At 40.7% G+C, this 17,465-nt stretch overlaps 1 protein-coding gene across 1 annotated transcript; it reads right to left on the bottom strand.

The window, feature by feature from the left end:
* Positions 1-12,228: 12,228 nt before the first annotated feature.
* LOC139243972 (probable G-protein coupled receptor 139) lies at positions 12,229-17,233 on the bottom strand. Its single transcript, XM_070870927.1, has 2 exons — positions 17,164-17,233; positions 12,229-13,127 (listed from the first exon to the last, which is right to left on the bottom strand). Exons 1-2 carry the CDS (start codon positions 17,231-17,233, stop codon positions 12,229-12,231), a joined length of 969 nt encoding a protein of 322 aa, XP_070727028.1.
* Between the last annotated feature and the right edge of the window lie 232 nt (positions 17,234-17,465).

The raw sequence follows: 17,465 nt of genomic DNA, 5'->3' as shown, positions 1-17,465 counted from the left end.
TACCCTATACAGATGCAGCAGGACCTCCCTGCTTTTGTACTCTATCCCTCTCACTATGAAGGCCAACAATCCATTCGCCTTCCTGATTACCTGCTGCACCTGAAAACTAACTTTTTGGGATTCATGCACAAGGACCCCCAGGTCCCTCTGCACGGCAGCATGTTGTAAATTCTCCCCATTCAAATAATATTCCCTTTTAATATTTTTTTTTTCTCAAGGTGGATGACCTCACACTTTCCGACATTGTATTCCATCTGCCAAACCTTAGCCCATTAGCTTAACCGATCTAAATCTCTTTGTAGCATTTATTTGTCCTCTGCACAATCTGCTTTCCCACTAATCATTGTGTCATCTGCAAATGTTGTTACAATACACTCTGTCCCCTCTTCCAGGTCATCTATATATATTGTAAACATTTGTGGTCCCAGCACCGATCCCTGTGGCATAACCACGAAGCACCGATTTCCAACCTGAAAAGTATCCATTTATCCCGACTCTCTGCTTTCTGTTCGCCTGGCAATTCTCTATCCATGCTAATACATTTCCTCTGACTCCACGTATATTTACCTTCTGCAGTAACGTTTTGTATGGCACCTTAACGAATGCCTTTTGAAAATCTAAATACACCACATACGTCGGAACACCTCCATCCACCATGCTCGTTATATCCTCAAAGAATTCCAGTAAATTAGTTACACATGATTTCCCCTTCATGAACCCATGCTGCGTCTGCTTGATTGCACTATTGCTATCTAGATGTTCCGCTATTTCTTCCTTAATGATAGTTTCAAGCATTTTCCCCACTATAGATGATAAACTAACCGGCCTATTATTCCCTGCCTTTTGTCTGCCCCCTATTTTAAACAGAGGCCTTACATTAGCTGCTTTCCAATCCGCTGGTACCTCCCCAGAGCCCAGAGAATTTTGGTAGATTATACCGAATGCATCTGCTATAACTTCCGCTATCTATTTTAATACCCTGGGATGCATTTCATCATGACCAGGGGACTTGTCCACCTTGAGTCCCATTATCCTGTCCAGCACTACCCCCCTTGTTATAGTGATTGTCTCAAGGTCCTCCCTTCCCACTTTCCCGTGACCAGACATTTTTGGCATGGTTTCCACTGTGAAGACCGAAGAAAAATAATTGTTTAATGTCTCAGACGTTTCCACATTTACCATTATTACATCCCCCTTCTCCTCTTCTCAGGAACCAACATTAATTTAGTTATTCGTTTCCGTTTTATATATCTGTAAAAGCTTTAACTGTCTGCTTTTATGTCTTGTGCAAGTTTACCTTCGTAATCTATCTTTCCTTTCTTTATAGCTTGTTTAGTCATTCTTTGCTGTTGTTTTAAATTTTCCCAATCTTCTAGGTTCCCACTAACCTTGGCCACCTTATACGCATTGGTCTTTAATTTGATACTCTCCTTTATTTCCTTGGTTATCCACGGCTGGTTATCCCTTCTCTTACCGCCCTTCTTTTTCACTGGAATATATTTTTTTTGCGCATTATGAAAGAGCTCTTTAAAAGTCATCCACTGTTCCTCAATTGTGCCATCGTTTAGTCTATGTTTCCAGTCTACTTTCGTCAACTCTGCCCTCATCCCACTGCAGTCCCCTTTATTTAAGCATAGTACGCTCGTATTTGACACAACTTCCTCCCCCTCAATTTGTATTACAAATTCAACCATACTGTGATCACTCATTCCGAGAGGATCTTTTACACAGAGATCGTAATTTTTCCGGTGTCATTACACAGGACCAGATCTAAGATAGCTTGCTCTCCTGTAGGTTCTTTAACATGCTGTTCTAAGAAACAATCCCGTATGCATTCTATGAATTTCTCCTCCAGGCTACTCCGTGCGATTTGATTTGACCAATCGATATTTAGATTAAAATCACCCATGACTACTGCCGTTCATTTTTCACATGCCTCCTTTATTCCCTTGATTATTGACCGCCCCACAGTGAAGTTATTATATGGGGTCCTATAATGTACACCCAACAGTGACTTTTTCCCCTTACTATCTCTAATCTCCACCCACAATGATTCAACATTTTGTTCATTAGAGCCAATATCGTCTCTCACAACAGCCCTGATATCATCCTTTATTAACAGAGCTACCCCACTTCCTTGCACTTCTTGTTTATCTTTCCGAATCGTCATCTACCCTGTATGTTTAATTCCTAGTCTTGGCCACCCTGAAGCCATGGTAATTGGAAAAGTGTATAATAGTGTCCACCAGATTCAGCATTGCATTGTGAACATTAAATCACGTTTGACAAATTTGCTGGAGTTCTTTGAGGATTGAGTGGAATGTAGCCAATTTTGGCGATGATACAAAGAGGGTGGGAAAGCAAATTGTGAGGAGGAAACAAAAATCAGCAAAGCGAGATAAACAGGATAAGCAAGTGGGCAAAAATTTGGCAGATGGAGTATAATGTGGGAATGACTGAGTTATGCATTTTTGCATGACACAAAAAGTTAATTATTATTTAAATCAGAGAACCTAAAAAAAGTTGCAATTCAGAGGAACCTTGGAGTCCTTGTGCATGATAAAGAAAATGTTCGTTGGCAGTTCCAGCAAATAATCAAGAAGGCAAATAGATTGTTATTTTTTTATTGCAAGGGGGAGAGTATAAAAGCAGGGAAGTCCTGGAACAACTGTACAGGGTATTGGTGCGGCCACACCTAGAGCACTGGGTGCAAATTTTCTCTCCTTATTTATGGGAGGATATGCTTGCAGTTCAGGGAAGGTTCACTAGAATGATTCAGGAAATCAGCAGATATGAAAAACGGATAAATTGTTTGGGCATATGGTCATTAGAGTTTCGAAGAATGAGAGCAGATCTTATTGAATCATATAACGTCCTGGTGAGGCTCGACATGATGGATGCAGAGAGGATGTTTCCACTCGATGTGGAATCGAGAACGAGGCGGTATTGTTTAAGAATAACGTCGCCCATTTAAAACTGAGATGAGGAGGAAGTTATTTTCTGAAAGAGTTGGAAATATGTGGAATTATGTGCCGCAGACAGCTGTGGAGAATGGTTTATTGAACATAGTTAAGGTAGAGATAGACAATTGCTGTTCCATAATGGATTGAAGGATTATTAGCACAGGGCAAGGAATTGGAGCTGAGTCCATGGTCAAAGCAGCCATGATCTTATTCAATGACGGACAGGTTCGTCGGGCCGAATGGCCTGCCCCTGCACCAAAATCTTAAGTTCTTGCTTTCTTATGTCAGACCCCGGCCTATAATTTCGTCTTGGCCTGGGGCGTGGAAAGTGCGGTATCATATAATTTACTGCAAAGTAACTGAATATCACGCGCTGCATATAAAGAGAGGCGATTTTGCGCCACCGTCAGAAAGGATTTTCTGGGCCATATGACGCATCTTTCCTATTGTGGAGGTTAAGAATTATAACTGAATGCAGTGAAGGTAGCGAGTAAAGACTGCCACAGACATATCAGCCAAATAATTAATGTGCAGGATATAGTTGATGTAAATGGGTGGTTCAAAGTGCAGAATTATGGACACAGCAATTGTGACTCCCCAGCAAAGGCTGAAGATTTCATCGGATGCAATGTTATGACTAGGCTGCTGCAGCTTGCTGTGCAAATGGCAGAGAATGGATGCAGGGACGCTGTCTATGAAGAACCAGAAATAACTTTGCAATTACCAACGTTTAAAACGAGAGAAGAGGTTCAGGAGGAAGAGGAGAGTTAACAAGCCGCTTGCACGATATGGCCAATGTTCTGCTGACACCCAGATCGAATTTTTACTGCAGTCTCTATCTGCTTCGACATTTGCTATTTCATCTTTGAGGCTGAAATCGCTATACACCGACTGCCAGAGGTTAAAGGGAACAAATGGTTGGGGGAGATGGTTACTACTAGTGAAGAACAGGTGAAATTTACCCTAGACAGTGTGTCTGTATGGAACAGCTGCGACATATTGTTGAACCCACCTTTCTTTCAGAAGTCAAATATAGATACATTACAGCCAGAAACTGAATAAAGAAATGGCAGAACTATTAAATGAATACTTCGATACTGTCTTCATGGAAAAGGACATAAATAAAGGCCCAGAAATGCTGGGGAACCAAGAGACTAGTGAACAAGAGGAATAAAAGAAAAGCTTATTGCTAAGAAAATATTGCTCGGGAAACTAATGGGATTAAAGGCTGATAAATATCCAGGGCCTGATGATCAGCATCCCAGAGTAATAAAAGATGTAGTTATGGAAATCATCGATGCATTGTTTGTCATCTTCCAGCATTCTTCAGTTTGTGGAACAGTTCCTGCAGATTGGAGGGTGGCAAAAGTAACCCCTCTATTTTAAAAATGTGGGAGAAGAAAACGGGCAACTGCAGACCGGTTAGCATGACATCAGTAGTAGGGAAAATGCTGGAGTCTATAATAAAGGATGTGATAATTGCATACTTAGATAATATCAACGGGATTAAACAAAGTCAACATGGATTTATGAAATGAAAATCATGTTTCATAAACCTACTGGATTATTTGGGAATGTAACAGATAGAATAGATAAGGGAAAACGAAAGGATATAGTGTATTTGGTATTTCAGATGGTCTTTGAAAAACTCCCACGTAAGTGATTAGTGTGCAACATTAAATCACATAGGATTGATGACAATGTTTTGGCATGGATTGTAAATTGGTCAACTGACAGGAAACAGAGAGTAGGAGCAAACGGGTCTTTTTCAGGGGGGCGTGCAGTGACTAGGTGGGTAACACAGAGATCAGTGCTTGTGTCCCAGCTATTCACAATATATATCAATGACTTCGATGAGGGAACCAAATGCATTATTTTAAAGTTTGCTGACGACATAAAACTACGTGGGATTTTGAGTTGTGAGGAACATGCAAATACGTTGCAAGTCGATTTAGATAGGTTTAGTGCGTGGGAAAACACATGACAGATGCAATATAACGTGGATAAAATAAAAGTTGTCCACTTTGTTATGAAAAACATCAGGACCAATATTATTTAAATGCTGATGGCTTGGGAAGTGTCGATGTACAGAGAGACCTGGGTGTCCTTGTACACGAGTAATCGAAAGCAAACATGCAGGTGCAGCCAACACTTAAGAAGGCAAATGGTATGTTGAACTTCATTGCAAGAGGATTTGAGCGCAGGAGCATTGATGTTTTACTGCAGTTATACAGGGCCTTCGTGTGACCGCTCCTAGATTATTGTATGAAGTTTTCGTCTCCTTACCTAAGAAAGGATATTCTTGCCAGAGAGGGAGTGCAACGAAGGTTCACCAGACTGATTCCAGGGATGGTAGGACTGTCATATGAGGAGAGATTGGGTTGACTGGGCCAATATTCACTAGAGTTTAGAAGAATGAGAGGAGATCTCATTGAAACGTATATCATTCTGACTGGTTTGGATGAACTGGATGCGGAGAGTATGTTTCCGCTGGCTGGGTAGTCAAGACAAGGGTTCACAGTCTCAGGTTCTGGGGTAGGAACTTTTTCACCGAGATGATGAAAAGAAATCACTCAAAAGATGGTGAACCTGTGGAATGTTCTACCAAAGAAGGCTGTGGATGTCAAGTCACTGAATATATTGAGCAGGGAGCTGGATAGATTTCTAGAAACAAAAGGCATCAAGGTGTTTCTGGAAAAAGCGGTTTTGTGGCAGAGGATGAGCTATGATATTTTAAATGGCGGTTCAGGAAGAAGGGCCGAATGGCCTACTACTGCTCCTATTTTCTATGTTTCCAGATGCACACAAACTACAGAGCAAGAATCAAAATCAGACCCACAGCAGAGCCAAAACCAGTTTCCAGCACCATGGATTTTTCTAAATGTCATGAATGTTCACGTTGGAACAAAGCTATCAAACAGCTTCTACAAAGAATCAAGAATCTGCCGCTTGAGGGAGGACAACAAATGTCTCTGGACAACTAGCCTATCTAAAGTGAGCTCCAGAATAAACGTTGTAATTTCAATAATTGAGGTGGCATCACAGAATGTTGCAGCACAGACGTAGCTGAAGGAGCCCATGGTGCCCGAGCCGGCTCTTTGAAAGAGCTATCCAATTTTTCCCATTCTCCTGTCCATTCCCATTTGCTCTGCAATTTCGATTTTGTTGTAGCCTTTCAGTTAACGTTTGAAAGTTCCTCTTGAATCTGCCTTCGCAATCCTTTCAGGCAGCACTTTCCAGATCGTAACAACTCGATTCAACTCGCTATATCAAAGAACATCTCATCTTCGCCGTGGTTCTGTTGCCAAACGACTTTAATCTGTATCCATTGGTTACTCACAATCCTGCCTATGGAAACAGTTTCTCCTTATCTAGCCGTTGAAGATCTTTCATAATTTTGAACTGTTCTATTAATTCCTCCATATCCTTCTCTGCTCGAAGGTGTACCATTCCATATAACATCATTGAGCGTTTCTAAAACTCACGATCATTGTTCAGCGATTATTTAGTTTTGCGCATTTACGAAAACATTGCTCAGTTACTGACACATTGTCTCACATTGTATTCTCAATGAAAAACAGTAATGCAGTGTCACAGAAGAAAGCTATCAGTAAGTTGGCAGGGGTTTGTCATGCAGGTGATGTCACAGTGCACGTTGATAAATATGGTGTTGTGCAAACTCAATGTATTAATCGAGTTTGGTCGATGTATTAATTGCCTCATTAATTGATACCGTCATTGGATTTTAACCATGGTTCTGGAACCTCTCGAGTTTTTAATTATTCCCGTTGGCAGCAAAAATATTAGAGATAGTGTGGAAATTAATCATTTCGATTATGTTAGTTTCATTATGAATGATCACTGAGTCAAATGTGGAGAGAAACAGATGAGCTAAAGTTTTATGTGCGGTCTTGGTCAGGACATTCGGCTCGCTACCCAGACGTCGACAGACTTCATGTTTGTTTCCAACATCTGACCCTTCTGTGCTTTTCGCTTGCAGGGTTAAAATTACCTTTTACAAAATATAGTCAGCTGAAATGCTATTGCTTCACAGTCTCTCCTTTATCCTAGATGTTGAGGAGATCCGTGAAGAAGTATAGGACAAAACTAGTGAATCGAACCTTTAATCGGTATTGTAGAAGTTAAGTCATTCGATGTTTACTGCATTCGTTCTTCCTTCAGTAAATGAATAAATAGCAAACAATTGATTAGAAACTCTTTGACTGGTAGCGATATTTGTCCGTGGCAACATCAGCTGTCTCTTTTATGCCCGGCCTGATAGTCAGCTCTATTTCAGACAATGGCGATGGATCTCATGTGCTTCATATACCGGGGGACCGATCCGATATCGTCCGATTTGGGCCACAAGCCGAGACGAATTTCAAAGCCAATGCACCTGAATATTGGGCGAGGTGTAAACCGGACGGCTGACGCGTTCCATCCATGGCGAATTGATACATCTGAATGTCATTTTTGCACCTGTTCTAATCGTAGAAACATAGCAATTTATGGCACAGAAGGAGGCCATTCGGCCTATGTTTACTGCGCAGGCCGCAGAAAACCCTATTCAGGCTAAACTTACTTCGAAGCACTTTTTCTATAGCCCTGTGCGTTACAGCAGTTTAAATGCATATACAAGCACTCGTTTTCTGCCTCTACCACTTTTCAGGCAGTGAGTTCCAGACCCCGTCACCCTACAGGCGAAAAATATTCCCCTCCACTCCGCTCCAAACATTCTACAAATGACACTAAATCTATGTACCTGGTTATTGACCTCTCTGCTACGGGAAAAATGTCATCTCTATCCATTGTGTCTGGACTACTCACAACTTTTTACATATCAACAAACCTTCCCCGGTCTGCTCTGTTCCAAATAAAAGAAACCCAGCCTATCGAATCATCGCAAAATATTTACAGTCCTGGCAAATCATTTATAATCTCTGTAACCTCTCTCACACAATCACATCTTTCCTGTATTGTGGAAACCAAAACGTCGCGAGATACTCTAGCTGTATTGTGTTAAACCATTCAAGCATCACCTCCCTGCTCTTTACATCTATGACTCGGCTAATTAAAAAACATATATATATCACATGTGCCTTCTTATGCAACTTTCCACTGTCCTGCTACATTCAGGAGTATATGGACATGAACTCCAAGGTCTCTGCGTTCCTCTGCACTTCTCAGTATTTGTGTATTTCCTTGTCAGCCTTCCCCAAATGCATTAACGCAAACTTCTCCGTATTTCATTTCATTTACAACGTTTCTGCCCAGCTCATCATTCCACTGTATTTTCCCCTGCAGTCCACAGCTTTCTTCCTCAATATTAACCGCAAAGCCAAATTCTGCATCATTTGCAAACTTGATTATGCCTACTACTTCGAAATCTAAATCACTGCTATGTGCGACAGAAGGAACGTACTATTCATCCTGGCGGAACCACATTAGAAACAGCCTTGCATTCGCAACAACACGCGCCGATCATTAATCTTTGCTTCCTGCCACTGAGTGAATGTTGGATCCAACATACGTTTCCTTTCATCCGGTGGTCTTTTAATTTTCTGACCTGTTTATCATGTATATCCTTGTCAAAAGCCTTACTGAAAACAAACATGTGTACTACATCAAATGCACTACGCTGATTGAAACTACTCGATATCTTCTCAAAAGATTCAATCACGTTAGTCAGATGCGACCTTGCCTTAATATTACGTATTAAATGCCCTTCATCAAACAATGTATTTCTAAATTGAGTGGATTTTTTACAATAATATTGCCAACACCGAGATTATTCTGACTGTCATATAATGGCTGGGTAGACCCCTTCTTCGAGTTTAAAATACTTCCTTCTCTGTCCTTAAATAAAATAGCTGATGCAGCCTACAAATGAAACAGAAACACATTTAACTGGGATCGGATGAACAAAATAACACTTTGAATCGCAGTTACCTCTTACAGCTATATTTGCAAGATAACTCCGATCTGATGTTACCGCTTTCCCCGCACATCCGCTTCATGCAGACAGGTATAATTTCCTCCTTTGGTGTGGTCTATATTCCTGATGGTGATGGTGACAGATTTGCTCCCTGCAGCTGTATCTGGCAATCCATGTAATTTGCTTCTCCTTGTCTGTAAAAGCAACATGTGAGGGCAGGAATGTCCCGGGAGATATTACACTGTAATCCACAGAAATAATTGTTTTGTGACGGCCTGTAAATGGAAACAAATAGTCGCGACAGTCGACTTCAAATGCAACAGAAACTTACTTTGCGAACTTTAATATGAATGACCTACGCTTCGGTATACAGGACATAAAAATGCAGATAACAGCAAAGAACAATTGGAGGTTAGTAACATACTGAACGGCTTACACTCCGGGACTGCAGTGGTGTCCTCCCGCAGGTCGGGGTAGCCCATTATTTTGCAGGGGCCAGAGCTCCAGCTCTTATACTCCTGCTGTACGAGGTCGGTGCTGCAGAGCTAGTTGCCTGACCCTTGCAAAAGAATAAAGCACCGGCTCAAACTCGTGCCGTCGCTGATGTGCAACGGTCAGCAGACATAAAAAGAATCCACGCACAGGCATCTTCCACTCGTGGACTTAACATCTGGAATAACGGAACGTTCATTTAAATATCTGCGAACTCCTTCCCTTTGGTGTGGAACCATGTCAAACTCGCTCGAGGGACAGCCAGTGATGATGAGTAACATACAGTGGGAGAACATGCACGGATTCAAAAATTGGGCAGACATATGGATAATTAAATGTCACAGAGAAAAGTGTGAAATGAGCGGTTTTAGAAGGCAGGATGAGGAGCAATAAACTATACGAAATATAAACCAATTTTACACGGGGTGCATGCTCAGGGAGACATGCACATGTCTTCTAAGATGGCGGGAAAAGTTCAAAAGGCTGTTATGTAAAATTTGTAAATAAATGGATAGAATATAAAAGCAAGTAAGATATGCTAAATCTTTTCAAAAATCACTTGTTTTAACCCTGATGGAATTTTGTGTCCAGCGCAGGTCGTCATACTTGAGGAAGCATGTCATGGACAAAGAGATGGTATGGCGGAGATTGACAAGAAGTGTACCAGGGATTTGAGATTTCAATTCTGTGGCGAGACGGGAGAAGTTGATCTTTCCTCCTCAGATCAGAGAAGGATGGTCGGTGATTTAAAAGAAGCGAATAAAATCACGAATAGCTGCGATTGAGCAAAAATAGAGAAACTGCTTTCTGTGCCAAATAGTTGGTAACTGGACAATACAGATTTAAGGTAACTAGCAACAGAACTAGAGGGGAGAAGGTGAGGTTTTACACAGTAAGTTCTTATGGTCTGTAATGTACTGCAATGAAAGTGCAGTGTAACCTTGAAAATGTAATTGGATAAATACTCAAGGGAAATATGTGAAAGGATACGGTTCAAAGGCAGCTTAATGAGATGAATATGAAAGCTTTTCTAAGAGTCAGCACAAGTAAAATGGGCCCGAACAGTAATCCTCTGTGTTGTATCACTCTACGATTATACGATCAGTGGTGAAGTTGGCAGTAAAGGATCAGTTTGCGTGTCCAGGATTAAATAAAGTTTCGTTGATATAAGGGGGATTTTCTGCATATACCAAGAGCGATGAATATATAGATTAACAGTCGCTGCTCTCCTCCATTAACCCGCGATTGTGACCATGGTCTGCTCGCTGAGCTGGGAATCTAAACAGTTACTTTGAACGGAGGTTTCAGGTTTGCATCGGTACCACCCTAAATCAGCTGGGGATTTATTTCCAAAACAAAATGTAGAGCAAAATGTCACTTCAGCGGAAAAATAGTAAGATTTGTATTTACAGCGCACCGTTCAAGCCCTTAGGAAGTCCCAACGCGCTTTAAAGGCAATGATTGTTATTTGAGGTGCAATCACTGATGCAATGTAGGAAACGCGGTAACTAATTTGCAAACAGCAAGCTCCCAGAAACAGCTATATGATAATGACCAGATCATCAGTTTTTTTTAATGAAGCTGGTTGCGTGATTAATATTGGTCAGAACTCCGGGGATATGTCCCCTGCACTTATTCGATCTTTTCCATCCACTTCAGCGTGCAGGCGGGGCCTTCAGTTGCCTAAGAACTCATGTTTAGAGTGGAAGCAAGTCTTCCTCGATTCCGAGGGACTGCCTATGATGATGGATGGTAGAACAGTCTCGAAAGTCTCAAGAAATTAACCCTGTTCCTATGTTGGGTGTTCTGTCGGTCGTTATATAAATTAAGCAAATTCCATTCTAAGGGGATAAATGTTCATAATCTACTCATGATGTAAACATTGTATGCAACATGTATTTTTTCAAAATAGAATATCTAACCTGCTGCTCCCGTGGTGCTTCCACTTACCCATCAACAGCGACGTCTGTGAAATGTATCAACATGATTTGAATTATATCCTCTTGATGGGAAAGGGTGCAGAAGAGTATATTGAAAGCCCATATGCATAGACTTTCGTATGCTAAGGACTATGCTCCTACGGAGTTAGAGCATTTTTTCATGGTGATAATGTTGCAGTGTCAATGCAGCCAGTGTGAGGGAGATTCGCATGTGGATACTGTGTTGATGAGAATCCGCCCAAACCAACGTTGCCTTTTCTGGAGTCCCGCTTGATGTGGGCATTCCACTGAGACTGAAGCTACGCAGCTCAGTGTTCGAAGTGAAGACGCCAATTCATGTATCGGGACCAGGAACGTTTACATACACATTTCAGGTCCTCTGTCATAAGGCGGAACTTCAGTTAGAAAAGTGGTGCCCTAGAGCGCTCCTGACAGAGTGCTACATCACGATCTGCCTTGGCAATTTAATCAGCTGATTAAATGTGTTTTGAGACTCTAGTGCCAATTCGACTTGAAGGAGGTGGCCCTAACGCACGCCACATCCTGCATACTAAAATATTATTAATCTGCTTCCTGTGTCAGCAATTCCTTCGTCGACATACTTATTTCTCTCTTTTTCCTTGTCAAATTCTCCCAGTTTACATTCAGTAAACCCACAACTCCTGTCCACATGTTGCAGTAGATCAATAAATATTCCGATTAGCTGGTTCCTGACAACACCAATGGGTAGCAGTAATGTTGGTGGGAGGAAAAGTCTATCGATTGAAATCCACCAGTGTGCTTGAATTTAAAAAAAGCTCATATCCATCATTCATCCTCGGGCCTATTACTTACCCAAGCAGCCATTCCAAATAAAATAAAAGTGACCTTGATTGAAAAAATATTGCTTTTGATGCTTTTATTTAAGTAATTTTCCATTTAGAGTAAACAGATATTTCATCCCACTCTTCAACTCCTCTCTGAATTTAGTCTGGGTTAATCCATAGATACACGTGTTTGTACAAGCAGAAAGAAGCTGCAGCATGAATCCAACCTGCTGAACCCGATACAGCGGAGTATTGAGGTATTTGTCGATATAATTATAGTTTTCCACCAACCAATTTAGCGAATACACTGCATATATCATCCACAAAAGTATGAAATTACCAGATAGAGTAAACAGCAATATCATGGATTTTTCCCGGTTCTCCATCTTTTGGTCATTCTGATCCTGACCATTGTTCCGGAGACCCCTGCGGATTCTATTTGCCGCTATAATGTGTCTAACCGTTAGTGCATTGAACGAAACTATTAAACAGATCGGTACTAAAGGGGTTATAATACTATCAATCCACTCATATGCGCTCCAAAAAGGCGAATTATAGAAGCTTTCATTCGAAAAACAAAACCAGGGAACTTGGTCAATTATAATTTTAGGCTGGAATGTAAAATAAAAGGCGATACATCTAATAGGGCTAACCACGCACACGGCTCCTAAAACCACAGTCGCAGTTCTCTGCGTGCAATATTTCGTTCTGAGCTTCTGACAGCAAATGGCTATAAAGCGATCAAAGGTGAAAGCAACCGTAAACCATACCGAACAATCCATGGATGCAATGCACAACACAACCAACACAGAGCATACAGGAGTGATGGACAAGAAATTAACAGGAAAATACATAATATTAATGCGATTCAGAATTACATCAGTGACAACAACAAATAGATCGGCCGCTGCCATTCCCACCATATAGCGAGTGATGCATTTGGAGAGACCACACTTTCCGCGGGAGAGTATCACAATCGCCACCATGTTAACTTGAAGAAATAGGAATACAAAATTTAGTTTAGACTCTGCCAATATGTTCTGTTTACCACAATCACGTGTCAATTGCTGCTAGGTTTTTGGTCTGTGCCGTTGGTAAATGACTATTTCGCTCGTAGCCCACGCATGTTTCATATTATGAAAATAATAGCAAATTTGGACAACCACAAAATAGAGAAATTTATATAATGCATTTTTCAATGAGCCGCATAGAAGAGCATGGTGAAAATCATTGGAGACTAAGAAAGGTTGGATTCAAATGGATTGAAATATTAAAAATAAATAAAACATGTAAAGAATGGAAAGTTCGCAATGATGAGCTATGCAATAAAATTTAGAGATCCATAACAATTTGAGTGGCTTATACAATATTTTTTCCATGACTAGCTTTGTGAATGAAAGTAAAACCACAAATCAGTAATGACCTCTAAAATAATCTTGTTGGCGGATGAAATGACACAATATAATTGAATAACGAATCGCCAGGTTTCAAGAAAGGCAACTCCTTTAACAGTCGGACAATCATTAAGGTTTATGAGATTACTCTAAATGGAAGATATAAATTAACACAATGCAAGAGGGGATTCAGTGATGAACATAACGTAAGAGTCAACTGTAGACAATCAATGACAAATTGAATATTTATGCTCGGAATATAATTATAATGATTTTGGAAGTTGCATGTACAGTGTGAAATAAAACAGCTGTAACAAATGCTAATTTGAGATAAGGAGTTTTGTTAAAAGCAAGAGAGATAACGTGGAATTGTGAGATTATATACCGGGAAGTTTAAAAAGTGCAAATTAGGAAGAATCCAGGATAAAGTGCTGCAAAATATCAGTCGGGCATGCACGTTCATGTACAGGAGAGGAGACAAAGTCTGGACTGCAGACCCAACTCAGATCGTTGACGATAAGAGGGTTTATATGAGGTGTATTCAAAAGTCATTGAATTGAGAGGACAGTGAAGAACACTAAAATAAATAAATCCAAGAAAGATTTAGCAGCTCACAGTAAGGAGACAACTGAAACACGAATACCTGTAATGGTTTTGGAAAGTACAATAAATATCACAAATATATGCAGTAAATTCAGGGATTCATTCATTAAAGTAAAACACACAGTAAAACAGAAGTAGCATATTGACTTGAGAGATTGCAATGAAATAGAAATATAAAAGCAACAGGTACTTAAAATAATTAGAACATAAAATGATGAAATTATGGAAATATCAACTATTGATTTAAGACATTATATCAAAAAGGAAATAAAATATTATCATGAAATTATGAGTTGAGATGTCACGTTAAAAGTGAAATAATAGCTGTACAAATAAAAAGGAAGATCAGCCGTGCGAATATCGGGTTTCTGATCCGCATCATCTGATTTCCACCGCAATCGACTTTGCATTTCAGCCCCGTAGCAATAATCATGTGCAAGGCCCAATATACAAATCTGCGGAGTTATTAATCCTCTAGAAATTCGGTAATGCCGCAGTTGGGCGTTAAATATTAAAAAGTGGAAACATTTGTACTAGACGCAAATCAATCGCTCTAAGCGGTATTTAGTTTTGGCAGACCAAGTGGAAAGTGGAGTGCAAATTCAATCACCAATCTTCTCTTAGGGTTATAACGTGCGAGAGAGGGGAGGCAGCAAAGAACACTAAACCATGACGAGCACAGTGCTAACGGCATGTGAAGCTGTGACCAACGCATAATGGAAAGCCCAATGATGTTGCATCAGCTAGTTGTCCGCCAGCTCTGTTTTGAAGGCGACCGGCATGACTCACATTATCGTCGTGAACACTTCTACAAAGTGAAGGGCTTGGACACCTTGCACGACTGAGACAGGAAAAACTTTGCACAGGCACCAGACGAGTGCAAATAATAAAGTGTAGTTGAGCTGAACAGCAGATCCTTTAATTACTGCTCGCCAATTGTCCAGCCGGATTTGTAACGCATCCTCTCGCTGTCAACTTCGGAGTGCATTGATACTGCAGGGTGCGCGAGTCAATGTTCTATCCAGGGCACTAATGGAGCACTGCGCACTTTATGACATCACAATCTTCGAATTACCAGAGGCACAGGTACGATGAGTTAGCGCAAGTGCTAATTCGGCACCGAGGTTTGCGGGTGTTGCTGCATTCACCGCAACCAATCACTAAACAATTAGCTTCCTGACAGGAGGCGCTAACCTATCGCTTTTCCAGCTCAATTAACTTAAATAACATTATTTTCGTGGAGTTTTGTGTTGGTTGCTAACTTTACGTGCATCTATATGGTTGAACTGCACTATTTCTTCTTCAGGTAAAGAATTGGTCTGGAATATACAGTCAACACCGAAGCAAAGGCAATCATTGTTGGTCCCGAAGACAGCTGCACAAAACCATCTTGCGATCTCTCTGATGACGTGCAATTCAGAGCAGTGCAGAATGCTGGGAACACCCAAATGAGAACTGTCGTGACATCAACAATCTGTCTGCGCTGACAATCAAAATCCATAATTCTCACCGACCAGCAAACAGGATGTGGCGATTTTGCTTTTATTCAGACTGTTTAAAAATGTTGTTGGCAGCAGAATAAATATTGAGGTTCTCGCATGGGACAAGGTAAAACTGATATAAATACTAGCAATAATTTAAAAAATATATATTTTTAAGTTGAATAATAATTGTGATTTTCATTGTTATGCAAAACTTTGATCACGCTTCAAATCCAAATTAATTTTCCAAGAGCATAACTTTTCTTTAGCTGGCAATAGGCGATTACACCCCAGTTACCTTATTGCAACAAGGCTGTATGGTAATCTTTCGTTTAACAGCGAGATTAGACAGAAAAGACAAGTTTTGGTTAGTTGGACTTTCCCTGCTTACAGTGAAACCAGGCTAATGGAGGTGGAGAAGGGGCGGGGCTCAGCAAAGCCTGTGTCAAATAGTGAATATGTGACTACAAATTCAGGATTTTCTTGTTTGATGCATAGGCCCTTAATCATGATCAAGTGGTCAGGTTCAAAGGGATAATAACTGTGGATGATTTTAGTTCGCCATCTTAGTCACCACAAATTCCAGGCCAATACAACATATTCCACGCAGTACTCGCAGCAGGGCGACTCAGTCGTTCCATGTTACCTCAGGGCAGGAACAAGGGAGTGGATTTTACAGCCCGGGGGCAACACAATTAATTATATAACAAGCTGTCATGTTAATGAAGAAATATGTGAACACAACTGGAATGGGGTCTATGAGGTTAATCTTCCATCAAGTTCTAGAATCAGATTTGTATCATTGTGATACGATTCAGTGCAACTTGAATATTGGTGACAATTTCACCTTCAAAGACTTTAACTGAGCAAGTGAAGAGCAGGATGCGACTATAGCGAATATATGTAACATCGCACTTTTATGCAGAGACAAATTAACTGATGAACAAAGTGAACCTTATGAGTTAGGAACCTGGAACCTACTTTCTGCTGCAATGTTAATTGCTACCCCCTTGTCCCCAATCGTCCTCGCATGTACAACATAATTAGAATCATTACAGTAAACCAACATGTCCCAAAGCGTTTCTGTACTATTTCTGATCAGATGTCCATGTCTATTTGAGATGGAAAATTCCACAATGCACATGAGATTAGGCTAATTCGGCAATATTGCTTCTGCCAAATACTCAACAAACGTTAACCTTTCGACAAAGAAGTGCATTTGATTCTAGAAATGGCTCTGGGGCGATTCGCAAAATGGGCGGTAACGGATCGTGCACCCGTTATAGACAGCGCCGGTCATTCAGTAACTTTCACTGCACGTGGGACCGAATAGCTGATGCTGCCACCAACGGGCACCCGATCCTCGACCACCTGTTTTGAACCACTGCCCGAGATGGATTTATTGGCCTGTACATTTCGATGATCCAGTTCAATGTAAGCTGTACGGAAAATAATTTGGAACAAAGGTGTCGCTGGGCTGGCCACCCTACAGGAACAGTAATCATCACATAGGGCGTTACAATATGACTAACTGGATGTAATATCTTACCGGTGACACCAAAGACTGCAAGCATAGGGTAGTAGATTCGTTCGATTCGATATATCAGTGGATATCCCATTTTCCGCGAGAAACAGCGATATCTGTGCTGCTAATCAGAAGGCTGCAAATGATCAAATATTAAGATTAGTTCAAAGGAAATTGACTGATATACGAGAGAACTTCCATGCAGCTAATTCGCGGGAATGTGCCACACGTTATGTTAGTTACATTGGCTCGAACAACTAGATTCATTAACCACTTAATGTTCTACTTTTATTGAGCAATACAAATAGCTTTATGAGTATTCAGAC

The sequence above is a fragment of the Pristiophorus japonicus genome, unplaced genomic scaffold, assembly GCF_044704955.1.
Source record: "Pristiophorus japonicus isolate sPriJap1 unplaced genomic scaffold, sPriJap1.hap1 HAP1_SCAFFOLD_194, whole genome shotgun sequence".
NCBI lineage: Eukaryota > Metazoa > Chordata > Chondrichthyes > Pristiophoridae > Pristiophorus > Pristiophorus japonicus.
The sequence above is the reverse complement of the archived record's forward strand: the minus strand, read 5'-3'. Positions and strand labels throughout refer to the sequence as shown.

Excerpts from the sequence above, each read along its gene's own strand:
- LOC139243972 (XM_070870927.1), bottom strand. The coding sequence starts at position 17,233 with ATGGGATATCCACTGATATATCGAATCGAACGAATCTACTACCCTATG. Across the intron at positions 13,128-17,163 it reads TGCAGTCTTTGGTGTCACCG|TTAACATGGTGGCGATTGTG; the intron begins GTAAGATATTAC and ends TATTTCTTCAAG.